The 16,485-nt window shown below is 44.4% G+C and overlaps 1 protein-coding gene across 7 annotated transcripts in view; it reads left to right on the forward strand.

The window, feature by feature from the left end:
- Positions 1 to 16,485, forward strand: part of Map7 (microtubule associated protein 7) — a 135,152-nt gene that overhangs the window by 11,914 nt on the left and 106,753 nt on the right. For 2 of the 7 annotated variants that reach the window (XM_057755380.1, XM_057755390.1), the window contains exons 1-2: positions 9,924 to 10,152; positions 10,504 to 10,643. The exons of 2 other annotated variants lie outside the window; for them this stretch is intronic. In XM_057755380.1, the coding sequence (XP_057611363.1) occupies positions 10,511 to 10,643 (133 nt within the window). In that variant the 5' untranslated portion in view covers positions 9,924 to 10,152; positions 10,504 to 10,510. Of the gene's footprint in view, positions 1 to 9,923; positions 10,153 to 10,345; positions 10,644 to 16,485 lie in introns of those variants that run through there. 3 more of the 7 variants (XM_057755338.1, XM_057755354.1, XM_057755347.1) reach the window with 2 other exon arrangements.

Genomic DNA, 16,485 nt, shown 5'->3' on the forward strand with positions numbered 1-16,485 from the left:
GCATCAGGCCTAGGAGTCGAGTTTGGAGATAAACCTCTGACTTAGCATGTACAGGCCCTGAGTTTGATCCCAGCCACCAACCAACCGGTCAACAACTGCTTTTTTTTTTTAAAAAAAAAAAGCTAGCTCAGTTAAGAGTACTGGCAATTACTCAAGAGAGGGCTGGATACGAGTGCTGGCTGATCCGCAGAGAATTTAGTTCCCAACACCCACATGGTGGCGCACAACTGCTTGTAACTCCAGTTTCAGGGGCTCTGATGTCTCTTGGTACCAGGTACACATGTGAAACACATACGTATATGCAGACAAAACACTCGTGCACATAAAATAGAAATAAATAAATGTTAAGAACCTTGGACTATGTGTCCGTGTCTATGTGTGTGTGTGTACATTCATGCGTGTACCTGCAGTGGCATGAGGTCTGAGGACAATCTAAGGCGTCTGTCCTAGCTTCCAAATTACTTTCTCATTTCCTGTTATAGGTGTATCTTTCTGGAACTACATTCCTGAAAAGGCAGTGTCCATATATTCAGTATTGCAATATTTTTATAATCAACAACTTGGTTATACAAACACCTATTCTTTTGTTTATAAGCAAGATCCTTTTCCAGTGAGCTGGACAAAGGCCTTCTCTGGGTGCTAAAGGCTAGGAATCGCCTTTCAAAGGTGTGGCAGTTGGGGGCAGGGAGCAGTATTTCCTCCAGACCTATGTAGAAACTGGTGCCAGGTGGTTAGGATTTCCAAAAGAGAGTGTGGCTCCCTCACTACAACACTGCACGTGTCTGGAACAGTTTCCTTTTTCTTTTTTTTTTATTTTAAATTTATTTATTTATTATGTATACAGCATTCTGTCTGCATGTATGCCTGCACACCAAAAGAGAGCACCAGATCTCATCATAGATGGTTGTGAGCCACCATGTCATGGCTGGGAATTGAACTCGGGACCTCTGGAAGAGCAACCAGTGCTCTTAACCTCTGAGCCATCTCTCCAGCCCTCTGGAACAGTTTTCAAAGCACATAAAAGATTTGGTTGACTTACCTGAGTGTAGCCATTTTGCATCATTATAAAAAGTATAATAGTACAATTAGGGTGTTTTAGGAAATTTGCCAAATAAAATTTACATGTCATGGACCCAGATGATGGGTATGGTAAGTGGAAGGACTTTGGAGATAAAGTGGGGGTGTCCAGTGAGTGCTTATCAACCTACTCATCTTTTTGAGGAGTTTTTTTCTTCCCATCTAGGCCTCCCTAAAACCTTAATGGCTTTAGCTCAGTCAAAACAAAGAGGAAAAGTGTTTATTGAAAACAAACAACACATATACCATTTTGGTAATAATATCTGGTTCATGGGAATTAAAGAAATGCTTCATATCTTTGCTAAGAACAGTTACTGCATTTAGAATCCTTTTGGTTTTGCATTTGTAAATTTTTAAACCATCTCTGCTTTCCATTGCATCCTACATATATGCACATCTTATCTTACAGTTTAACTTAAGGCTTTTGATGGCCTGGTTGGCTGCTGATAATTGCACTTGTTGACTTCTTGCTGTTGTGATTGAAAATGGAACAAGCCCTGGATTTACCCTGCCAGGGTCGTATCTGTGGGCCTTTCTGCTAGGTATGACTTCCTCTAGGCCACTTTCAGCAGTCATCAAGGTCAAGAGCCACTGTGTCTGTTTCTTTGTCAGAACTGGTTCTAGTTGTCAAACTAATAGGTGTTTACAGTTTAGTATTCAAACCTTCACAAGCTGTTTTGGTTTTGCTTCTCGTCTTTGAGGCAGGGTCTCACACTGCAGCCCAGGCTGCTTCCAGATTATAAACTGAATGTCCTTGGCTTCCCAAGTGCTGGAATGGCAGGTGCAGACTCCCTCCTCTCTCCTCAACTGCACTCTTCAGATACTTCTCATGGAAAGCATGCTGTCCACAACTTGACCTCCCAGTACCCTAGCCACAAAATTATATACTTGAATTTCTAAATGAGACAGTGGGTTTGACAATAGGAGTGTGTGTGTGTGCGCGCGCACGCACTTTGCATTTTATTTAATACTAAGGAAACCAAAATGCATACCTCTCAAATGATAGAAATGATTTATTTGCTAATACTTTAAGCTTAGCACTATTGGATTCTCAGTGGGAGATCATTTATAAAAACAAAAGGGGATTTGATAGGTCCAGGCTGAAGTATCCTGATCCCAATTGTAAACCATCATTTTAAGAGTATTACTATATTGGGAAATTCTATGAGTGAATAGTATCCATTCTACTCAGTGATGTTATGACCATTGACACGTAGACTTTTGACATGTTGGCTGGAATGTGGGATGAGACAGACCTTTGCCATCATCCGACTTTAAGTAGATATCCTTGGATGATGTTTGTAGGTGTGCCACACTCTATTATAAGTCTTAACAGCAAAAACCGGGATTGGTGGGGAATCAAGACTGGAGGGGAGAAGCCCTGCCCTACACTTGCAGGTAGTACGTCTCCCAGTTAAGGAACATCACTTCAAACAGATCTTCACATATGTGTACATGTTTGCTATGTGTTGAACCAAAGATACTTGTGTTTCTGTTTGTCTGGGATGATACACTGTATCTTCCCCCATCACTGTCCCACAATCAAATTTTACCCAAGATTTGTGCAAATCATTTAAATTATTTCTCAAATGATAAATTTTCATAGTCACAGTGGCCCTCCCATAATCGGTTGTCTCATGTAGGAAAGAGTTGTATGTCTTTCTCGTTGTTTCAATGGGTTTCATGAAGGTAGGTAAGAGATTGAGGGACATCAGAGGTGCAGAAATCAGCCTAGTGTAACTGTCTCCTAACCAGAGGAGAGTGGATGTTCGCTATTCTGTTGTTCAGCCTTAAGGCCCAAATCTCTGTGGCTCTCAGTGGGGTGAGTGGAGCAATCCAGGCGTATCCACTTATAAAATGCAACCATGTAAGGTTCATCTTTATGGTAGGTGCACAGATCGGTGACAACAAAGGAAGGGCTTATCTGAGTTGGTTTTCCTTTGCCCATTTCCTTCTGGGTATATAACTTTCCATCCTCACCAAGGAAACACAGGTCAGAAAAGGGCTGAGGGCCCTAAAAGCTCAGCCCATACACAGCACATTAATCTAACATCAGCACTCCCGCTGTGCCTGGCTGCCCACAGTGATAAGAATTAGTTAGGCCAGGCAGTGGTGGCACACACCTTTAATCCCAGAACTCAGGAGACACATACAGACGCATCTCTGTAAGATTGAGGCCAGCCTGGTCTACAGAGTGAGTTCCAGGACAGGCTCCAAAGCTACAGAGAAACCTAGTCTCAAAAATCCAAAAGGAAGAGAGAGAGAGAGAGAGAGAGAGAGAGAGAGAGAGAGAGAGAGAGAGAGAGAGAGAAAAGAGAGAGACGGAGGGAGGGAGAAAGACAGACGGACAGTTTCCGGTCACTGCTCCTAGTTGTCTCCCAAAACTACATGAGAAGTAGAACTTCCCCCAGACTTAACGGTGTGTCTGTCACCCTAAACTGTTGGTATAAAGCAAGTGGATGGACTAGAAATCCCTCCCTATGTTAGCACTAATTCTATTATCCCCAAATCTTCCATGCTCTGAGAAAGTGCTTCTCAAACAAGGCTCCACTCTCTGCCGTGGTCTGGAATGTTTGCAGAGTCCTGCAGTACTTTCCCCTGAGCATTTATCATCTCTGAAGCACCTTGAGAACCGTGTAGCGCGAAGACCAGAAAATAAAGACCATTCTGCTCTGCCTGCTGGGCGTCTGCTGAAATCTTTGGCACTGTGAGCAGTTTTTGCGGCCTCTTCGTGTTGATGGTGTGTAGTGAGCCTTTTGGTCATCCTTGTGCTGCTGCAGCTCCATGGGCCTTCATTTTGCTATATGTGAGGTTGACCCCTTCATTACGGATTTATTGTTACTATTGCTGTTATCATTATTATTAAATTATGTGCATGTGTGTGCTTCTGCATTTTTGTATGTGCACTTGAGTATGGGTGCAACAGAGTCAGGACAAGGGCATCAGATTCCCTGGAGCTGGAATTGTAGACAGTTATGAGTGACTGATGTTAGTGTTGGGAATCAACCCTGCACGCTCTGCAAAAGCAGTATAAATTCTTAAGTGCCGAGCCGTCTCACCAGGCCCCCAACTGGATATCTATCCTAAGAAGAGGCCACTGTTAGAGGAGAGGCCCTTCCATGCACAGTCCCTATCAAGGAGTTCAGAAGTCCATGTAATGTGTGTCGGTCAGTAAGGTATCACCGATGAGAATCAGGAGCAAGAGGGCAAGAAGCATTCTAACATGATCCTAGGTTAAAGTTTAATGCCACATTTGGTAATATTCCCAAGTTGCCTCGTAAAACAGGGTTAAAGGAAGGGGTTAATAAAAGCCTAGCATAGAGCTCATAGCCATGTAAATGAGTCTTAGAGGCTCCACTTCCATCCGGTAGAGCAGGGAAAATGCACTCCATTGGCAGTGAAGTGGCTATTGTGTAATGAAGGTTTATAGAAACATTATAAATGCACCACAGGGCTCTGGTAGGCTCGGCGGCTTTGCCACCACCAGCACAGCACTCACTGTCCTCCCATAAGCCCGTGGTGAAAGGTGGTCACATAAAGATCAAAGCAACCCTGCTTTTTGATTTTCCTCTCAAAGGGTCAGCATGTTTTTGTTCAGCGTTCTTTGTGCCTCTTAGCAGCTATAATGCTGCAAGATGGCAGAACATCGTGCTTTCTTCGCCACGGAAGCCGTCCTTGGGCGGCAGCATCCTCGGAAACTGTGAGGATCCCCTTAACTTCAAGGACAGAATGGCAAAGCACTGGCTGGGCCCCTTTGTTCCTCAGGGGTGACTTGATCCAGTGTCAACCTGTGCTAGCTTTGCTACTTTCAAGTCATCTGAGGTTGCGTTCAAGTGTGGACTTCTAAAAACCCCTGCTGGAAGTAAATTACTACTCACCTTGAGGGGGAAACAAACCAAATATTCTTAAAATTACTACGTCTAGTAGTTTTCTAGGATTAATCACCCCATTTAATAAAAAAATTGAAAAGAATTTTTTGCTATTTCTGGGCTCTACGGAAAAGTAAATAACACACATATATAGAACTTGTAATTTACCAGTGGCAGCCACTCAACCCAGTGGTAATAATTTCTGTTTTTAACGATGGTCCAAATTAGGCTTTCTCCCTCTGCAGCGGGTTTCTTTATAAAGCTCAGTAGGCTTTTAGAAAGGAAAATTGTAGCTATAGTTCTCACTGATTTCTTTTGTCCATTCATGGGCTCTGCTGTTTCTAAATCTCTGCTTACAGCATAGAAGGCTGGGAAGCATAGACGTGGTTATGCGTGCATGTGTTTGGCTACATGTGCTTAGTTGCTGCATAGCATTGCTACCGCCAGGTCCACATCTCGAACTTACCTTGTCTAAGCATCAATAGGTCTGACTTTGTCCCATGTTCTCCCATGTCAGGTGTTAGAGCGTGGCCAGAGGTGTTGGCACAGCCAGCTGGGAAAGGAGCACAAAGTGACAAAATTCACAGTGTCCTTGAGTTTACTTGTTTCATTGGAGACAGAGCCCCGTTATCTAGCCCAGCATGGTCTCAGTGTTTCGAGCCTTCTGTCCCAGCCTCTCAAGTGCTGGGCTTGTAGGCGTGTACCATTGTACCTAACTGCTTTGTTTGAAACTTTGAACATTTATCTTAGGACTCTGACAGCTTTGCTTTAATGTAAGGCTAAGCTGGTTGTAAGTCTACCCTATTTCACTAGGCAGTGTTTCATTTGTCATAAGTTTATACAAAGTCTTTATTAACGCAATTTTAACAATTTCAAGAAAGCAATGGCAAAAATCTTACCTACCAAGCAAGGCCTACACGCCCTCTGCCGCACAGGGACTGACGTAAGGCTGCGGGTGCACTCCAGGACAGTTACACTACATCTAATTGAATGACTGTTGGTACAGCACGGTATGGTAGTGCGCTCCCGTGGTACCATCACGTGCAGCGGGGGCAGCTGTGCAGGAGAATTTAGACTTGTGCAGCATTTAAGTACCAGGCCAGCCTCAGCTACATGGCAAGATCCTGTCTCTAAATCAATTCATTTATTGATCGAGAAGGAATAGCTGAGGAGGGCGGTCAGGAATTCCAAGTAGTACCCGTTTTACTTCGAGGACGTTTTAAGTTTAAGGTCTTGCCGTTTCCCTTCTCCTGTTTGCCCTTGTTGAGAATCAAAGTATGAAAGGCCAAAGGAGTTAGGACGAAGAGGTAGTTACTTGATGCCCCTAAGGGATTAAGTCCTAAAACTGTAAGAGCAAACTGCTCTGTCCATTAAAATTTGGATTGAAGCCAGGTGGTGGTGGCAGACGACTTTAATCTCAGCACTAGGGAGGCAGAGGCAGGAGGATCTCTGTGAGTTCAAGGCCAGCCTGGTCTACAAGAGCTAGTTCGAGTACAGGCTCCAAAGCTACACAAAGAAACCCTGTCTTGAAAAACAAAAACAAACAAACAAAAAAGTTTGGATTGAAACAGTTAAGAACCTGATCTGGATGATTCACCAGACAAAATGCTTGCTGTACAAGCACAAGGACCTGAGTTCAAACCCCCAGAACCCACATGAAAGCTGGCCATGGCAGTCCATGTCTTTAACCCCATTGGTGAGAGAATGGAGACAGGCAGGTCCCAGGAATGCATGGGCAGCCAGTTTGACTGAAATAGGGAGTCCCAGGTCCAGTAAGAGAGGTGTCTCAAAACAAAGGTATAAGGTGTTTGAGGAAAGCATTTTCAAGTCCACCTCCAGCCTCTGCGTACACCCACGTGAGTGAGCATATGAATATACCACACACCTACATACTCAAAAAAGAAAGTGGTATCAAATGTATGTTTGTCTTAAATGAGGGGATCAAGCCTTGGTATTCCTGGGATTGTATTAGATCAAACTCCTATATCAAAGGTTGGATTGAAACATTTAAGAAATTGATCTCAGGCCGGTTGGGGCGGAGGAGACAGTGAGAAAATGTGTACTTCACGGGTAGGGGAAAAACTCACTATAAGTGTGTGCTGTCGGACTGTTTGCATCCCTGTAACTGGTCACAGCCACGGCTGTGACAGACCTAGCTGATATCAGAATCAGGATTCCTATGGCCCCAGGACAAAAGCGACTTGACTCCTCAAGCAAGTGGCCTGAGCTTAACCCTGACTCCGTGACCCACATGGCTTTTTAACTTTGGCCTCTTTGTGCCCATTTTCTGCTGCCAGGTGGCAGTAGCTTCTCTTGGCTTTGTGGTGACTAGCCACAGTGACATCCCCAGTGACTCCGGTAGCATCTGCTGTGCAAGGCTGAGGTGTTCCCAGTCCGTGGGTCCCTGTTCTGTCCCTTGACTTGGACCCGCAGCTTGTTTGGAGGTGACTTTTGCTCCCCTTCAGTCATGCTTTCGTTTTTCCCCCAGTAAAGATTGTCAAGACCAGCTTAGAGTGCTAAAAAGAAAACAAAAGCCTTCACTTGGGTGATTTTCACACGTTGATACAATCACCTTTCAGGATCTCTCAGGCTAGAGAGTGAAGAATCCAGTCTTTATCATTGGAGGATATCCCCTGACATAGCCACAGAAAGGAAGACCACTAGTCAGTTGGTCCTGGTGGGTAATGACTTAGTTGTGGTCTTCTATGGGGTTCTGTGTCCTGTAGTCTCTCCCCTGGTACCTGCCGCACATGGCATTCTTGGTGAAAGTTGTCATCTGTATGGACAGATTAAGCTCCCGATGGCTCTGGCTTTGCTGTTGTTTCCCTCCGTTCTGGTGAAGCATTTGAGACCTTGTGAGCTCGCCTTGAAAGCAACGGAACCACATTCTGCTTTTGTCCAAAGTTATAGCACATAGGTTAACATGGTTTTCTGTGGTATGAAGCCACCTGTTCGTTTCCCAGATGCCCCGACTCCTGAAATAATCACTCAGAAACTATATTAATTAAAACGCTGCTTAGCCAATAGCTGAAGCGTATTGCTAGCTAGCTCTCAGATCTAGAATTAACCCATTTTCATTATTTTATATTTTACCACGAGGCTCATGGCCTACCTGCAAGGTTCCAGCTGGTAGCTCACATCTTTCCCCTCTGGTGGCTCCATGGCATCTCGCTACTCTGCCTTCTTTCTCCCAGCATTTAGTTTAGTTTTCCTGTCTAGCTCTATTTTGCTAAGCCACTAGCCAAAACATTTGTTTATTAACCAATAAAAGCAACATTTAGATAGAAGGACTTCCTACATCTCCCCTTTTCTGTTTAAATAAAAAAGGAAAGTTTTAACTTTAACATAGTAAAATTACATATAACAAAACAGGTATTAAGCAAGAATTACAGTTACAATATTTATATCTATTTTATCTTATACCATAACTAAGGAAAACTATAATTATAGCTATTCATTGCATTTTTTTTCAAGCTACCAGTCTAAGTCAAAATGTGCACTAACTTAATTAAATCCCCAAGCTTTTGGAGGAAAGCATTTTTGAGGATTTATTCATTTCAGTGGGATTTGTCAACTATTATACCCAGCTGTGGGCAGGGCAATGCAAGTGAATGAAAACAGTGGATGTTGAGAGAGTTTATAGTGGAGATGAAAACACCTTGAAAATAAATGCAAAACAATGGGCTAATTCCAAGTGGCTGTGTGTATATATAGTAACAGTTGATATTTATAAACCATTTTTATTGCTAGCACTATTTTCATTTAATCCTTACCTTCAACCCCATAAGATAACGGAGCCATTATCCCAGCTGTCCAGAGAAAACTGGGACCCAAGAAGTGCAGTCCAGATCCCAGAGTTTATTTCACACGAAGGATCAACCTGAGAGTCTCGGATAATGTGAGTTTTTAAGTACAGAAAAAATGTTGAAGAGTAGTTTAGAGGTGGAAGGATTACTCCTGACTTTCTAGATAGATTTGACTTCAATTAAAAGGCAAAAGAAAGAACAGCTAGCTCTTTTTTCCCCTTAATTTAGTTATTGGTATTTTTGAAATGTTATTTTTAGTAAAAAAAATTAATAGTTTTTTTTATAGAGTACAAATTTTAAGCAACCTAAAAATGCAGTCTTAAAATGAGAAAACTTATTTCGGAAGATAACAGAAATCATACTGCTGTGTGCTCTTGAGAGAATAGTCCAAAAGAGCTGAAACTGTGTCTGGTGTTGAGACCTGCTCAGCGGTGCTGCTGGTGCATTGGGATGGGGTGCTAGGGAGCAATGTAGTTGAGGCAGCTGGGACGACCCTCTTACTATGGTTCCACGTTGTAATTTTTAGTGGGAAGAGGTACAGTCTCCAGTTTCTGGTCTTCATGGAAGGTCCCAGAGATGTGGTGCTGGTGGGCCTCGTGAATAAAAACTGAATAAAAACAGCTTATCTTGGGGCTGGAGAGATGGCTCAGTGGTTAAGAGTGCTAGCTGCCCCTCTAGAGGATCCAGATTTAATTCCCAGCCCCCACGGGGCAGCTCACAACCTTCTGTAACTCCAGGTCCAGGGGATCCAACACCCTCACACAGACATGTAAGCAAGCAAAACACCAATGCACTTAAAATGAAATTAATTAGTTAAAAAAAAAAAAACAGTGTATGTTGAGAGAATTTATAGTGGCGTTGAAAACACCTTGAAAGTGAATGCAGAGCAATGTTGTCCATGTACATATATAGGACATACATGGGATGCAGAGCAATGTTGTCCATGTACATATATAGGACATACACGGGATGTAGAGTGTCACCTTTGTCCTTCTCTGTTATCATAGACCACCTAGCTGGGGAAAGGAGAGTTCTGTGCTCCCTACTGAAGAACTGGCTGTTGTTTGTGCAGGCCAAACTCTGTTTCTCCTCCTCCACCCATCCCGCTGCTCTCCTCTGCCACCCAGAGGAAGAGGGAGCTGCACAGTGGCCTCCCGCGGCAACCAAGCCTCTGCTGCTGAGTTCCGAAGACTCTGCATCCTAGGGCAGCTGAAGAGAGACGAGCCTCCTCTGTCCTCCTTGATTAGCCTCTCTCAGGGTTGTCAGGGCAACTGTTAGCAGCAGGCAGTGTGTCATCTTTTGCCCTCCGCTGTATGCCGAATGTTCCGCTGCGTGGTAGCAAAAGAAGACAGGGGAAAAGTGGCACAGCAGGAAGGAGAAGCTGGGATCTGATTGAACAGGTTAGGCATTTGGAGGGAGGCATCTGAACCTGCGCGTCTCTAATAGAGTCGTCCTGGGATGGGTGTGTGTGTGTGCGCGCACGTGCGTGTGTGCATGTGTGAGAGTGTTTACTCACCAGCGCATGTGCCTAGTGGGGGGGAGTAGGTAGGAGGGGGCTGCTGCTAGGTGAGGGGGAGCTGCAGGGCTCAGTTGCCAAGTAGCTGGTAGTATCTGTCAGCTGTTTGCACACTGTTTACCCATAGGGGATCTATTACAAGTGCTCAAATGAACCGGCAGCTTAGGAGCTAGCAGCTTCCTGGGAGCTGCAATTACATAAGCATATATTTTTAATACAATTGTTGAACAAGTAGCAACGGTATGCCTGGATCCGCTACCGCTATCCGACAAGAGAGACTGAAGAAGACCCATGCAAGGCCAATTCCCCTTGGTTTATTCACCATCAATGAGGAAGATGAGCAGCAAAAGAATGGAAATTCCAGAAGACCCAAAGGTATGCATTAGCCCTCCCCTTTGGTTGGAGCTGCCGGGATCCAGCACTGTTTCTTAAGCTGCTATAGCACAGGTGCCCAGCCTTACCCACGGTGCCTGCTTCTCAGAGTACTCATAACCTGACATAGCTCGCGGATTGTGTTTACACACCCCCTAAGGCAGAGGATGTTGAATTGGGAATAATTTTTTGCAGGTTTAGTCAATTTGAGATCAGCTGATTTTAAGACCCAAACTGTTTTCCTAGGATAAAGATTTTTTTTTTATATCCATTCCTTCACTTAAACAGGGGGCAGCGACTCTGACCTCATCCAGGAAAAGAAATTTGACTTTGAGGGGTTAAAAGAATAACCCTCACCTACCTGTGGGCACATCAGATTATTTCCATATATTTCATATGATAACGAGTTTCTCTGCCAAAAGGATGGATGAGGGCAGCGGATGAGGGTGATTCTGGGTGTCCTTTACTAAGATGCTGAGGGAGAAGGTAAGAAGGCAGAGTTCACAGCAACCACAAAGGGCAGAGCCAGGGAGCCGGGAGCGCACTGTGGCGTCTAACAGCTGATGGCTGCTGCCGAGCACTTGTGTAGACGTTCAACCCTGCTGAAAACGGGTCCGAGTCGAGTGGCGCCTTCTGCTACCTATGTCATGTAGCAGCTGGCCGGGCTTAAGTCCCATGTGCTGTATCATCCGACGCATTGTCTCCTAGCCTCTCTCATGCATTTTTGAAGAAGGACTTTCAGGCTTGTAATTAAGTTTTCCAGCATCCTGATTCCTGTAGCTGCCTTCCTCAAAGCACGCAAGCTGTTGTTCTCGCTAGCAGATGTGGTACCAATTTTGTTATTTTTATAAACTGATTAAGTTTTAGCATGTATTCTGTCACTATTAGCAAATTTTCCACAGTATGGCTCAGAGTACCAGCACCGCGTGGCAGCCCAACTGATCCAGCAACAGTAGAGTGAATGCAAGCAGAGCCCCCCAGCCATTGCTGCTTTCTTATTCCTGGCTCTTAAATGACTCGAGTTGCTTTCCGTAAATGTGATGGGCGCTGCCTACTTTAAACCCAGAAGTTTTGCTTCTGGTTTTAAAGAGAGGTTTTAGTAAATAGACCCTCATCTCATGGTTAATTTCTATTTACTGTCTGGGCTTCTGTGTGAAGATCAGATGACCTCAGGAATCCAGTGCTGCTGTGGAGGGAAGGGGAAGGTTCTTCTTGTTTGCCCAGGAGTTGAGAGTGTAGCCAGAGTTCGTGCCGCTCTCAGTGGTTAGTAGCAGCTCATTCAGCCTCTGAGGAGCTGGTAACTTTTTAAAGTTAATGCATATTTGTTGAAGCTTTTCCATGGTGTATTTGTCAAAATTGGCCTCTCCTTGATTGTCCTGGGACAGTCATTCAGGATCACTGCCCACTGCGTTCTAAGGAGTTTCCAGAACTTTCTCTTCCTGGCTCGATCTTTGGTTTGCTTAGGTTTTATTTTGATTTTTTTTAAAATTTTCATTCTACATGAAAACTGCCCTTGGATATTTTATTGAAAAAAAAAGGAGAAAGGGGAAAGTCAGAATTTCTAAAGATGTTTGGGTTTTGGCAACTTGTGCACCAGGAGTTCTTGACCCCCTGCCATTTATCCCTTTTCATGCCTGCACATATGCACAAACACATACACACATACACACACACATATATGTGCACGCACACACACACTCACACCAGGAATAAAACAAAATATTTGAGGGTGCATGGGCAGGATTTCATCCTAATAAGGATAACTGGGGTTTCTTTACATCCCTGTCTGTCTCTAGTTTGTGACACAGGCAACAAAATGAGCCAGTGAAGAATTCTGGATATCTCGGAGTCTGCGTAATGAGAAAAAGTTCTTTGGTTTTGATTTTCAAGTTTCTCTTCAGGTGTCTGATCAATATGAAATGTCTGTTTCTACTCCAGCTCTGCAATAGGAAACGGTCAGCAGTGTTTCATGTCTGTCCAGTGTGATAGCTGCTACCCACCCGTGGCTGTAGAGCACTTGAAAGAAAGCTGGGGCAACTGAGAAAGTGATTTATCATTTTTAGTTTATTAAAATTCAAGTCACTGTCTGTAGCTATTTATGGCATATCTATAGTATAGACTATGTGACATAGATTTGTATTTGTATTGTCTCTGTTTTTTCTGTTCTCACTGCCTCCTAGTGCCAGACAGTAGCCAGCGTAGACAGTTCATCCCTCCTTCCTCAGGTGTTCCTTACAGCGCACAGCAGCCTGCATAGACAGTTCATCCCTCCTTCCTCAGGTGTTCCTTACAGCGCACAGCAGCCTGCATAGACAGTTCATCCCTCCTGCTCCTTACAGTTGCTCTTGTTGTAGTAAGTCATCTTTTGCAACTTTTAATGGGGCTTCTGTTTCCAAAACAGAACCTGATGATACAAGTTGTCCTTTATGAGTGACTATTAAGATAAGCAATCAAATTTGGTTCTCTTCCCACTCCACAGCTTAATCCACCAACCGTGTCTGAACCTGGTGCACACTGCTGGTTTGCATGCCTAATGCCTTTTTTCTGTCATCATCAGTAGTAAAGAACCTTGCTCTCTGACTTCATTAAGCTGAGAGCTTCTGGCTAGGATTACCCTGGGTAGTGTGGGCTCTGTCTTTTCAGGTGTCCGTGCTGTTGTAACCATCACCAGGCTCTCACAGGGATGAACAGTGCCGTGCAACTGCCGTCTACACTCCTAGATAGTGTGGCCTCTGGGTTACATGGTGGAGTGGGTCAGGAATTTGGTCAGCCGATAGACAAGATCAATTCTTAGAGCAGTGAGCACTTGTCCGTGGAATTGGAATGTACATGCTTCACATGCCTTCCAGTTGCTGACACATAGCCTTTCAATAATACTGGAGCAAGCGAGGCTGATGTGTTTGTCCACCTCCAAATGCTGGGCCCCTGTGTCATGCTGACCTCGGGCCTGTCTGGGCCAAAGGTACTGCTGTAAGTAGCTGCCTGTGCTAGGTTCCAAGGCATACTTGCTGAGTTTTGCTAAGCACGGTCTGTTATTAAGTAATGAGATGTTTTTTTCTTTGAGCCAATGTTCATTAGCTGTTGTTCATTGGGGCATTGTAGAAGTGTTGTGATGCAAAGATAATTGAGTATTTTTGCCCTCAGAAGTGTTAACTGCCTAGTAGAGGCAGACAAATGCAGCCAATAATATGAGTGGAAATTGAGGTGAGGGGGGCTCGGGAAAAAGGAGGGAGTAGAATGGTGTGCCCACGACAACGCAGTTAGCCTGCAGTCTTCAGACTGCAGCAACAGGAGCACAGCAGATGCTTGAAACCTATCCCTGACATCTGGGTGAGGGTGGGGAAACATCTGGAAGCATACGCAGGACCCAAGGCAGGAAATACGATGAAAGGCTTCTTTAAAAATATCAAAGCCAGGCTATGGTGGCGCACGCCTTTAATCCCAGCGCTCGGGAGGCAGAGGCAGATGGATCTCTGTGAGTTCGAGGCCAGCCTGCTCTACAAGAGCTAGTTCCAGAACAGTCTCCAAAGTTACAGAGAAACCCTGTCTTTAAAAAACAAAAACCAGGGACTAGAGAGATGGCTCAGAGGTTAAGAGCACTGGCTGCTCTTCCAGAGGTCCTGAGTTCAATTCCCAGCAACCACATGGTGGCTCACAACCATCTGTACTGAGATCTGGCGCCCTCCTCTGGCATGTGGGCACACATTGAGGCAGAATGTTGTATACATAATAAATAAATAAATCTTTTAAAAAAATTTAAAAAACAAAAACCAAACAAAGAATAGTATCAAGGGGACTGGAGAGATGGCTCAGTGGTGAAAAATACTGACTGCTCTGCCAGAGGACCCAGGTTCAAATCCTGACACCCACATGGCAGTTCACAACCATGTAACTCTAGTCCAGGGGATCTAATGCCCTCATACATACATGCAAGTAGAACACCAATGCAAATGAAATAATTAAAAAGGAAAAACAAAAAGGTAGTATCAAAGCCTAGTTCTGGGGCCGGCCTGTGGTAGTACACATCTTTAATCGCAGCACTTGGAAGGCAGAGGCAGGTGGATCTCTGTGAACTTGAAGAGAGAGAAACCCTCTCTCGGGTTGTAGGGGGACCCAGTTCTAAGCAGAGTGTTTTCCAATGAATGGTATTTTCCAGGGCTTCAAGTCTGCCTGGAAAGATGACAGCAACAGTACCCTGTGCTCCTTCTCAGCTGTAGTGACTTCCCTGCCATTTGTGAACAAGCTAAAGTATTGTCTTCTTTGACTTTATACTCCTGGGTTTTGTTTGTTTCCTTGTTTATTTATTTGCCTGTTTGAATTGTGATCTTAGCCCAGGCTGGCCTCAGATTCACTGTTGAGCTGAATGAAACCCTGAACTCCTGATCCTCCTGTTGCTCCCAAGGGCTGGGATTACAGGTGTGTGCCACCACTCCTGGTTTAGTTTGATTTTTATATAAACCTGATTGACTTCCAGCTCCAGTGCTAAGTTTATTTGTGAGACTTTACCCCAAATAACTTATTTTTAGAAAATTACCACCCTCAAAAATGAAGATCTTATCTGTGACTGGACAGATTCTTTTTGGTTTTTTTGAGACAGTGTTTCTCTTAGCTTTGGTGCCTGTGCTACTAGCTCTTGTAGACCAGGCTGGCCTTGAACTCACAGAGATCCACCTGCCTCTGCCTCCCAAGTACTGGGATTAAAGGCGTGCGCCACCACCGCCGGGCTCTACTGGACAGATTCTTACCCACCTGCTTCCCTGCTTCATCTTCCAGCCATGCCATGCGGTGAAGGCCTCTGTCTTCTCCCTCACATGCTTTAGAGCCTTGCTGTGGTAATGCCAGTGGGAACAATGTCATAACTGAGATTCGAAGCCATATTTGATCTATAGGTATTTTCATGTAGCATCTGGTTTTTTGTTATTGTTGTTGCTTTTGAATAAGCCTCCATTGAGAGAGATTTTTCACAGTAATCTGGATTTTAGCTTCCCTTCTGTCTTGGGTTGCTTTCTAACTAACTATATGTATTTTAGTAAGAAAGAGGTCTATTTCCAATTATAGTTGCAGTCAAAGCATGAACTCAAGGCAGGAACCTGGAGGTAGGAACTGAAGCAAAGACCATGGAGGGATGCTGCTTGTTCTCTTGCTCCCGCTGGTTGGTATAGTTTGCTTTTTTATAAACCCCAGAACATCTGCCCAGGGGTGACACCACTCACAGTGAAGCAAGACCATCCAATGTCAATAACCGAGAAAATGCTCCAGAGCTTGCCTACTGGCCAATCTGAGGGAAGCATTTTCTCAGTTTATGTCCCTGGCTTGTCAAGTTGACCAAAAAGAAAAAGGAAAAGAAAAATCCAACCAGGATACCTGGAAAGATTGTACGGCATGCCACACCTGGTCAGTAATTAGCAAGAGCTAATTGGCAGCTGCCACACAGAGACGTCATGCTTCCAGCAACCCCCTTCTATAATAGAATGTGCACTAACTGGTCTACCTCAGTGGCTGCATCGTCATGGCCATTTGCTTTTAAAGCCCTTGACCTAAAAAAAAATAAGTCCCAGGGCCTGGAGAGCTGGCTCAGTGGTTAAGAGCACTGGCTGCTCTTCCAGAGGTCCTGAGTTCAATTCCCAGCAACCACGTGGTGGCTCACAGCCATCTGTAATGAGATCTGGCGTCCTCCTCTGGCATGCGGGCATGCATGGAGGCAGATTGTTGTATATATAATAAATAAATAAATCTTTTTTTAAAGAAACAATAAGTCCCAAACTCCTTAGCCTGGACGTGAGTTTCCTGTGGTCTGATCCTTTCTCTCTCATCATTCTCTTCCCTTTTACTCTTCAAACTCGGT

Source organism: Chionomys nivalis, chromosome 2 (assembly GCF_950005125.1).
Source record: "Chionomys nivalis chromosome 2, mChiNiv1.1, whole genome shotgun sequence".
Taxonomy (NCBI): domain Eukaryota; kingdom Metazoa; phylum Chordata; class Mammalia; order Rodentia; family Cricetidae; genus Chionomys; species Chionomys nivalis.